Raw genomic sequence first — 10,628 nt, forward strand, 5'->3', positions numbered from 1 at the left:
TAATGGCCTCTCCACACAGACATTAAGTTCAGTTGTTAAAAAATAAGGCTATAAGGCTTGCTTCCCGGAGGTTGTGGTTTGTGGAATTCATGCACAGGGCAGCAAACGAGAACCAGAGTGGAAGTGGGGTGAAGAGAGGGTGGGCTGGGGAAAGATGAGAAAACGGTTCAGGGAGGACCGAGAGCACCAGGAGGTGGGGCAGGAAGGAGTGAATTCCACTATTTGCCGGGTGTCATCCTGGGAGCACCTCAAAACGAGATGCAGGCCTCTGACATACACGCACACACACTCCACCTGACATCACAGTTCCCAAGCCAGAGCGATCATCTGATAGTTGGAATCCGTCCTCTTCTCTTACACAAAATAACACACAGTGAAGGGAGAATGTGTGTCAGAGCGTTTTATTTCAGGGGCAAAGGTTACATAATACCCACCTGGACTCTGCCTGAAGCCTCAGAAGCCAACTATAGTAAATGCACCGTGTATATGTTCAGAGCTGGCCACAGAGCTTTCCGCCTTCAGAAGTGCTGCTCTTCACTGGCTTGTGGTGACCATGCAGCAGGCAAGAGCCTGGGGCGGCCCGGATTCCACACAGGGCAGCCTCTTTTTCCTCAAACTCTTCACCTGCAAACATATCCTCTGTAGCCCCACTGGAGGCCATTTACAAAAAGCCTCGTGGTTTCCATGAAGAAACTACTATGCATGATAGCGTTTGCCTCAAACCACCAGAAAATGGAAACTATTTTGGCGATCAACACGCCTTTGAAAGCTGACAGAAGAGAATAATATCTACTGTGAAACTGCCTGAATCCCCAGATTGCTCTTCCCGCACCGTGGGCCACGGCGACAGCGCCCGTTCTCCTGGGTTCACAGAAGCTTGGAAAGCAGAGCAAAGCTGCACGGGCTTTGGCTAGCGGACTGTCCCCTCAGGAGCCCTGCACGTCGTGCCCATCTGCCCTTCCCGACCCAGCTCGGCGGCTCGTCACATCGTGGACAGCCTGACGTCGTAGGTGACCATGTTGAAGTTGTCCCAGGCGAAGAGCTTCTTCTCCAGGGGGTTGTAGTCGACCATGCTGCTGTACTTGTAGTGGTTCTTGAAGGGGATGCTCAGGGCCTTGCTGCTCTCTGTGGCTGTGTCGTATGCGAAGTTGATGGTGGCCTCCGGCGCCGAGTAGCTGCTCACTGTGTACAAGGTGCCACAGATGACGAAGGCGTTGGCCACCGACAGCTTCCGGATGTTCGTCTCCCAGGTCTGTTCCAGTTCCAGGCTCTCTGGGTGCAGCTTGGAGAGGACGATGGCGCCTTTGGCCTCCTCCGTGCTGTAAATGACCCAAAGGCCCGTCTCATCCACTGCCAGGTCGATGTCTGTGTAGCCGCCCCAGGAGTACGGGAACTGTCCGTGGTAGCCAGCTCCGGGGATGTCCTTCTCTGCCTTCACTGACTCGGTCTTCAGCTCGTACCTGACCACCGTTCTGGACGCGGCCCCCTGGAAGTAGAGGCTGCCCCCGTAGACCACGGCGCCTGTGCTTTCCAGCGGCCTGGGCAGCACGTGGACCTTGGAAGGGTAGCCCTGCGTGAACTGGCTAATGAGGTGGTACTCGAACACCTGCCGGACGGCCGTGCCCACCGTGTCGATTCTCCACGTGGTGTTCTGCGTGTAGGGGGACACGGGCTTCGGGTCTCGCATCCACACGCCGTACTTGCCCGTGATGCTTTCGGCTGTTCTCAGAGTGACAGGCTCTCCTACCCAGATGAGGTCTCCACATCCTGGGGAATTCAAAAGAAAGCAAGGCGTGACAGAGGTGACAGAAGCGAGAGCCCCAGAGACAGACTGTCAGGGTTTAGATCCCGGCTGTGACACCTGCTGGCTGTGTGACTCTCAGGAAGTCACTCTGCTCTCTAAGCCTCAGTTTTCTGATGTATTTCATGATTTTAAAAAATGAGACCAAAACCAAGTCATTACAATCATCTCTATAAAACAGAGTTTTTCAAGCCCTAACCCATAGACCACCTATCTTAGGCATGATTTTAACTACAGTAAAATCTTAGTACACATGTAATTTCAACGTATAGGGAGGAGGTGGTTGAAAACCTCGATTTCGCGGAATTACAAGTAGCTGTCCTTTAATGGAAACTGTCAATATTCTTATAGAAAGTGCTCGTCGCTCGGGGACTCATAGTTTGAATATTTCAAAGCTCCCCATCTTTGTGTGTGCGTTTCGGCGCTAGTAACAGTGATAGAGCTCGTCAGTGACCTGGAGAGACACGGTTTTTGAAAACCATAGCCACCGTCTTCAGGTCAGGCTCTCAGGAAAGAGCTGGGAAAGGGGCATCCGTGTTCTTCCCAAGTCCCCAAAGTTCAGAAAAGACACCTTCAGTAACAGACTGAGATGGTACATGGTGTCCTTTAGGGCCTAAGATGGAGGACTTAGGGCTTTATGGAAAAACGTCATTTTTCAGGTGTCATCCATCCCATGTGACAATCAAGTGGCTGAAAGAAGCAGCTCCCTCATCCTCCCCCCGCCCAGCCCACCATCCCAAGTGTGGGTGGAAAGATACAGGGCTTTGCTGGGGAAAGGTCGACTTTCTGCCAGTGTCTCCTGGAAAAGGAGCAGAATACAGGACTAGACACAGACAAAGACCACACTGGTACAGAAGAGAAGAAATTGAACTTCATACCAGTGTCCCCATCTTCACTCCTGGGATGGCCAGACGTCGGACGCGCCAAGATTTGGGAGGCAGGAACCTCACTGAGCTCGGACTTCAGTTCCTGGAAATCCAAGTTCTCCAAATTCCATCTAGGAACTGTATGAAAAGAAAGAGACGATATTGTACCGTGAGGGCAGGTCACCCAGTGATGGTCCTGGGGATGGCATTCAAATACGCTTCCAAGGATAGGATGGTGTTTGAGATTTCAGACCATCCGTGGGGGGAGGGGAAGGGGCGATACAACCAGACAGGCCTTTGCTGACAACGGTCAGAGCTGGCAGATGGCTACGCTGGGCTTCCTACTGTTTGCTCTACTTTTGTGAATGGTTCAAAAATTCCATAATCCAAAGCTCACACATAAGAAATCGCATCGTCATGTGCCGACCACAGAGTAGGCTCTTCAAAACAAGATAGAGGCAGCTAGTCCACCATTAAAATCATTCCCACTAGATGGTCTGGCTTCCCAGTAGATGAGGGATATGACTTGGGGATACTGGGAAGGCCCCCAGCCTCTTCCCGGGTGTCTGAAATCCGACCACGAACAGTTCCTGGCATGAATGAGGGCGTCTCGCTTTGCCGTAATGCAAACGTGCCTGTAAGAAGTAGCGTTGTAAGCGTCACAGTCTCTATGGAAAGATTCTGTGCGATCTCTTTCTGAGACCAGTTTTGGACATGGACGAAAGTGTGCAGGATTCCTGTAGGAATTGGCGGGCGGGTTAGAGCCCTGGAGAGAATTGGAGTCTGCCCCTAATGTAATTATTGCCACCACTTACTAAGTGTCTCCTAGGAGCAGGAACTGGGCTAGGTGCTTGCTATGTCCCTAGGTGTTGCTGTGTCTCACACAACAATCCTAAAAGTGAACTTCATTATCTTTATTTTGCTAATGAAGAAACTGAGGCTCAGAGACGTTAAGCAACTTACCCACGGTCACACAGCTGGTGAGTGGTGGGACTAGGATTTGAACCCATGTCTGCCACGGCCGTGGTAGTTGAGAAACTTTCCACCCTGTGGTGGGGAGGTGTGTCACGTGTAAATGTACTGCATCTCAGTGCCAAAAGCACCCTCGGTGCTCTGACAAACAAGGCACTTCTTAGAAGAGAGCTCAGTGCTAAACTTTCTCAGTAGAGGGCGCTGGAGGGACATTGTGGGAGGCAGAAGGTCTCCTGCAGTGTCCCACAGGAGCTGGCTTGGCCGAGGGAGTGTGAGTATGAGGACATCAGATAGAGCCCAAGACGTGGTTCCCTTGTGACCCTGAAGCCTTGACCTGGCCGTAACCTTTCCACAGCCTTCTCAACACAGAACCCCAGAGCGTCTGCGCAGGGACCCCTCCTGGCTCTGCAGGGCTGCCCGAGACCCCTGTGCCCAGCCACGGGTTACTGGCTGCTCCTTGGAAGCTGACCTTGGTGGCTGTGGACCAGCTCCGACCGTATTTTCTCCTATCTGATGGGCTGAACCCCATTCTTAATAAGATCCAAACCCCTTCAAGTTTGTCCTGCCTCAGCCCGAGGGTGCGATGTCGAGTTTACTCAGACCTCATAGTTGTTCGTTCATCATTGTTAAAAATTCTTTATATTAAACATCCCCAACTTAAACTGCTCTGGTTTCTGCTGTGACTGGACCCGACTGCTACCAGAGGCTTCACAAGAGCCTCGAGGATGACCCTTAGCATTTTGGCGAGTGACCCACCTGGAGCTGAGTTCCGATTCCAGGGGGGTTATTCTCACACGCAGCTCCCAAGGGGTGCACAGCACAGAGAGCCCCCAGCAGCTCTTCCTCCCCCCCCCCCCACCCAAGAAGAGATGGCACAGGCACCGGCTGGAAGGACTTCCTTTCCTGGTCCCACCAAGACCCTCAGGGCTCTGAGTAGGAGGCCCTTTCTCTCTGTCTCCCTCTCTCTCTCCCTCTCTCTCTCCCTCTTCAGCTCCATTTTGCCCCTCCCCCACCCCCTCTTTCATCACTCTTTGCAGGAACCACACCTCTTGTGCTTTTTGGAATAAACAAGAACCACAATAAAACATAATGTCAGGGCATGGCTTCCAGGATGACCGCAAAGCCAGTTCTCAGTTGGCAGGTGGACTGGTTGGATTGTAAGTCTGCTGGCTTCTTCTTGGTTGTATCAGCCAGGAGCAGCTGGCCACGGTCAGATTCCCAAAGTAGAGTTATCTAGAGTGAGGACCAAAGCCTGTGGGAGAGGAGGCGGGGCCCAAAGGCAGGGACTGGGCAAGAAGTCGGAGCTTCCTAGCTTTAGTGCCGCCATGTGCTGGCTCTGTGACTTTGGGAAAATTACTCAACCTCTCTGAGCCTTGGTGTCCTTAGCTCAAACTGGAAATGAAATGGTCCTCAGTAAGGATGTGTCAAAGCTCAGACTTCTCTGGAATGTTTCTAAATCACATCTCATTCTGGGTGTAGGGTGGGGGGAAACAAAAAGAGGTTATGAAAATATTAAAGGCTATATTGTATAGACAGCTAAACGTTTTTAGGGCTTAGTTTCTATTACAGGTCAGTGCTTCTAGGGTTGAAAGGTTCATGTCTATTACAAGATTCTGAATAGTTTCTGCATGTTCTTCCCTATCTCCCTTCCCTCTGTTTTATAGACTCTGTCTAGAGAGCTTAGCCTAGAAACTGAATTTATTAACTTGTTTTTATACATTTATATGCCCAAGAAGAGGTGAAGAGGTGGCACATAGGTATGTTTGTATGTGTATATACAGGCAAGTTGATGACTATGGACTATATATAGGCAAATGTCATTGTAATGATTTTTGTAGTCACTTTCTCTCACTGCCTGCCAAGTTAGGTCAATGATATATAAATGGAGAGGATGAAGAAAAAGAAGGTGCCACCATCATTGCTGGTTGTCACTTGTTCTCTAGGAAAGTGAAGATCAGCTAGCAGACGCTTGTCTCTAGAATCAATGTGTGTTCTAGAAACATTAAGTACATGTCAGCGCTTTGATCGTTAAATGACATTTTACAACAGTAGTGGAGCTCAAGCAAAAGAAACCCTTGGTAGCTACAATCCCATTATCTGGGAGGCTGCCCCGTGCCAGGTTTCCCCATGCGACTTCCAATCCAAGTGACAACCCCCCATGGAGGACTGTTATCCCCACGCGTAGGTGCACCTTGGAAGTGTCATATACCCACGGGGATGACGCTTGGCTAACAGAGTAGTGGTTCAGAGATGGACGTCCTCTCTCTGCTACACTTTGCACAGGTCTGCTGGGGACGAGCCTCACCACCCACGGAGGTGACCAACTGCAAAACACCCCCCTTCCCTTGCCTGTCTCACTGTCTCCTGCCCTCCACTTGTCCCTGGGATCGTGGTCCATAGAAGCCACTGCACACATGCCCTCATCCCCATCTCTGGGGGAGGGGGCAGTGCAAAGCAGAGGTACAATTAAGGGAAAAGCGTGGCTTCCTTTGTGACACTAATCGCCAGCCCTAGTTTATCTTTTGGTAATCTGTATTCTTCTACTGTGGGCTTATTGAAAAGGTTTACGGACATTTGGCTACAGAACTATTACTATAAAATTAGAACATATATACACATTACCTCAACTGATACACACAGAGATAAACAAGCCATTTCCATGATTCTAATAAGAGCTTTTTTCTGTAAGACAACCACATGGTACAGGAAGTGATGGTGCCAATTTGAATTACAGGTGGGGTAAGAGAACGCCCACCTCCTGAGGCCTCCCCTCTGTTCCCTCTGTTCCCTCAGCCCTCACGCCCTACCCTCTGCACCTCAGTTATCGCCACCTCTCCATGAACGCTCACCCACAGGTAAACTCCAGACACCCAAAATACCCTCTCGGCCTCGAATCCAGGACCTTGAAGCAGATCTTCTGTTGTAGGCATTTCTTTCCCTGATGTGCAAGTGAAACTTTTATCTTTAGTTTCCATAAACTAGAGGTTACCTCAGGTCCTGAAGGGTCACTGGACCTCACTCAGGTGCATTGTAGTCCTGGCCCTGCCACCACCAGCTGTCCCGGAGCTGACGGACCAGCTAAGTAACTTCTCTGGGCCTCAGTTTCCACATCTGCTTCCTAGGCCACTTTCTAGCTCACATTCTTGTGCTAATGTAATTTCCTGCTCAGGAAAAAACCCACACTGCTCGAGAAGAACTCCCAGGTTTGGGGTTCATTATAACGGGTTCTATTATTTCAAAAAATAGAGCAGCTGGGGAGGACCAAAAGAAATATAAAATCAGAGAACACCTCTCATAAATTCCCAGGGACTTGTTAAATGACCACGAACAATGAAACAGACAAAACATTTCCTCTAATTTCACACACACACATACACAAGGGTTTTTGTTACAAATAGAGCTCCATTGGTTCACAGTCTGAAATAACTGCCTCCCGACACATCTATTAATAAGGATTCCTTCACCCATCCTCAAAGACTCAAGTTCAAGTGTCAGCTCTACCCTGGATCATCTCTGCAACCCGGGGCCTCTTAGCAACAACTGTCCGCCTCACTTTCCTTAGTTGTAAAAGTTAAAACTGGATCTCTTCCAACTCTAACAATAAAAGGATTAAAAAATCCTTTACAAGTCAGAGTTGTTTCGTTGGGGCTTCGCAGTAATTATTATTTACAGTAGTACTATCCGTGCTGTGTGATAGGCAAGAAACCAAGGCACAGGTTAAATGACTGGCCCAAGGTCACACCCAGGCATTGACGCTTGGGTTTTCTAGCCTCACACCGAGGCAAATGTGACTTTCATGTAAAGTCTTTTTAGAAAAGATTTTTTCCATCATCGTATTTCGAAGATTTTCAAATGCATACAGAAGTTGAAAGAATAGTACGATTACTATTCACTTAGGTTTCACCAATTGTTAGGATTTTGCCATATATTTTACCTTTCTATATGTTTACAGTCTTTGCTGAACCACGTGAAAGCAGACTGCAGACATCCCGACATCATAACCACCAAGAACTCTAAGATTAACCCAATGACGTAACCAACTAAGCAGTCTATATGCAAATTCCCTCAGGGACCCCAAACCGGCCCCTTGTGGTTTTCCCCTGGATGCGGGAGCCAATCTGGGTCGTCACCGCAGTCAGTCAGCCCGTCTCTTTAGTCTCCTTTAATCTAGAGCAAGCCCCCACCCCCATCTCACCCCCACTTCCTTCCTTCCTTCCTTCCTTCCTTCCTTCCTTCCTTCCTTCCTTCCTTCCTTCCTTCCTTCCTCCCTCTTTCCCTCCCTCCCTCCCTCGCTCCTTCCCTCCCTCTCTCTCTCTCTCTCTTTGTCTCTCTCTCTTTCAACGTCAGCATCTTTGAACAGCCCAGACTAATTGTCGCACAGCTGGATTTGCTTGCTTGTTCCCTCATGATTGGACGACTTACAAAATAGTGACTATTGGGGGCACAATTTCACAAAAAGTGACACAAAGACTGTCTTCCCCACTAAGTCAATTCATCTGCCTCCCACTAGATGTACGGTCTCTGGGGAAAAGGAGAGGGCAGGAAGGGCAGGCCTGGGCCACCAGCAACATGTCACCATGTCACCTTCTGGCCCCAGTGGCCCCCGAATCACATTCTTACCTTCCCTGGCGCCTGGTGACATATCCTGAGAGGAGCTGTGGGCCTGGAGACACTGTCCCCTCCTCAGCCTTTCTATCTCCTGGCTGCTGCTTTCCAGCCTCCTGGCCAGATCCTCATTTTCTGCCCGAAGTTGCCTCTTCTCTTCCTCCAGAACTGACTGGTCTCGGAGAAGGTTGCTGTTGGCCGCCTCCAGCTCCCTGGTTTGGGTTTCCAGCTGTTCTCGCTCCCTCATCAGGGTGTCCAGCTGCCCCTGCTCTGCCTCCGAGGGCTCGGCCACCTGGCCCAAGGTCAGCCGGCGGAGGGCGCCCTCCAGGGAGGTGAGCCGGGCTTTGGTGGCCTCCAGGTCCTCACGCTGGGCGCTGCTGTCCCTCTGCAGGTCCTGGATGGCTGACATGGCCTGGCCCTGCTCGGGGCAGCTGGCCTCGGTGGGACTGACCACACTGAAGGTATACTGGCAGCGGCCACTCTGGTTGTTGGCCTTCCGGAGCTGGGCTGTCCTTGCCCCCACACCCAGCAGACAGGCCAGCAGCAGCAGCTGGGCAGCTGGCATCTTGGGCCTGTAGCTGCAGTGCCGTGCACAGAGCCCTCAGAGCAGAGGCCGGCCGGGCGAGGCTCCCTCTGGAATGCTCTCCTCCACGGCAGGGTGTCTGGGTGGGTGGCCCTGCTGCTTCCTATATACTGGGGAACCAGCCCTGCATGGGGGGGAGAAGTGGCCACGTGGGGCCGGGTGGGGCCATGCGCAGGGGGGTGTTTTCACACTGCCAGCAAGACGCTTAGAAAATGACCTTCCAGAAGTCTGTTTTGAATTTCTTTTGAGAAAAGAACGTCCCACTTTATGCACCCCACCTTCCCATAATTGTGCCTATATCCCCACCCTGTTTTGCACGCACACCCACCTCAGCCCACGTGACTGCTCGTGTGCCCATTTCAGCGAGGGTTTTTTTCCAGCTTATACATCCATTTACTCTGCAAACTTTTCTTGAGAACCTGCTCCGTGTCACGCACTGTGGTAGGAACTGGGATACAGACATGCCTAAGACGCAATCCCTCTGTCCCTGTAGCAGTGACAGAGACCACAGTGGCCAGAACCCACGGGCGGCAGGCCACCAGGCTTCAGGGAGCAGGAGACACAGCTGCAAGCAGAATTCTCCCCTTGTCCCTAGCTTTAAAACAACTGTGAGTGTATCTTGGGGAGAACTTTCTAATTCCAGTCTTGCATCTCAAGCACCAATGACAATGTTACTCTCTACCGTGTGTGTGAGTGTGTGTGAGTGTGTACGTGTGTGAGAGTGTGTGTGCACACACAAGTGCCATGACCCTCCCTGATGAAATTTGTGGAACCTGTCTCAGGAAGATGTTTTAAAATACACAGGGTTGCAAAAAAAAAAAAAACCCATATGATATTGAAATACGATAATCAAAATATTTTTAAAATTTGAAATATACCTGTTCTCCTTTATTGGCACGTTAAAAAGCAGATCTAGCTGAGAGGGGTGGGGGGGCCTAATTTCAAAGTAGTTTCAAGGGTGAATGCTATCACATGGTATCGGCCGCAACTGTAATAGACTGTAAAATGTGTCTGATTTCTTATTGGTGCTGAAAAAGCTGCAGGAACTGCTGATACAACTTTAGATTTATGGCTATAGCCATAATGGAATGAAATGGTAACCCTAAATTTTAGTTAGGAGGATAATAAAGATGCATTTCTTTTCCCATCCAAACTCATAGGCTTTCTGGACCTTAGGTTAACACGCCCTGTTTTACACTGATAAACCTAAAGAGGAAAATAAAAACAAACTCCAAAAAAACTAACTGGGAAAAACCACCAAATATGCCAAGAGGAGGTCCATGCAAATCAGAACGCGTGATAATATTCTCATCAGTAACTTTTAAAATAATGTTTGCATTTGAGCCATTTAGGTTTTCTCATACTGATGCCATCTTCAATATTTGTGAAGCAAATATTTCAGACATGCCCCAGCTGACTTACATTTTGCTTTAAATATTCTATTCTTCTTTGATTGGTTTTAAAGTCAGCCGTGAACTTGAGACATTTACAAATGGGTGTCCGTTTTCTGCTGACTAAAAAGGGTACTAATCTCCATTTCTGAATCAGATAATAAACATTACCAAAATGACCGAAAGGAAAAACAGAAAAACAAAGGAACCTTATCGTTGGCAAGAAGTGGTTTGGATCTGTTTGGCTTTACTCTTAGAAAAGTTTTCTTTCCGTTAAAAGGACTAAGTAAGGCGGTTCCCATGATGCCAACCCCATGGAGGGAAACTGTCCAGACAAGGCAGTGATTTTAGTTCCTCTGTTTGCTTGGGGTGACTGCTGGTCCAGGAAGAACAAAGGACTAGAAGTCAGG

The 10,628-nt window shown here is 49.6% G+C and overlaps 1 protein-coding gene across 1 annotated transcript; it reads right to left on the minus strand.

The window, feature by feature from the left end:
- Positions 1–385: 385 nt before the first annotated feature.
- On the minus strand, positions 386–8,920 carry MYOC (myocilin). Its single transcript, XM_019710506.3, has 3 exons — positions 8,260–8,920; positions 2,680–2,805; positions 386–1,767 (listed from the first exon to the last, which is right to left on the minus strand). Exons 1-3 carry the CDS (start codon positions 8,807–8,809, stop codon positions 983–985), a joined length of 1,461 nt encoding a protein of 486 aa, XP_019566065.3. The 5' UTR covers positions 8,810–8,920; the 3' UTR covers positions 386–982.
- Positions 8,921–10,628: the final 1,708 nt, after the last annotated feature.

This window comes from Rhinolophus sinicus, chromosome 11 (genome assembly GCF_057876585.1).
Source record: "Rhinolophus sinicus isolate RSI-liver-muscle chromosome 11, RSI-T2T, whole genome shotgun sequence".
Classification (NCBI taxonomy): Eukaryota; Metazoa; Chordata; class Mammalia; order Chiroptera; family Rhinolophidae; genus Rhinolophus; species Rhinolophus sinicus.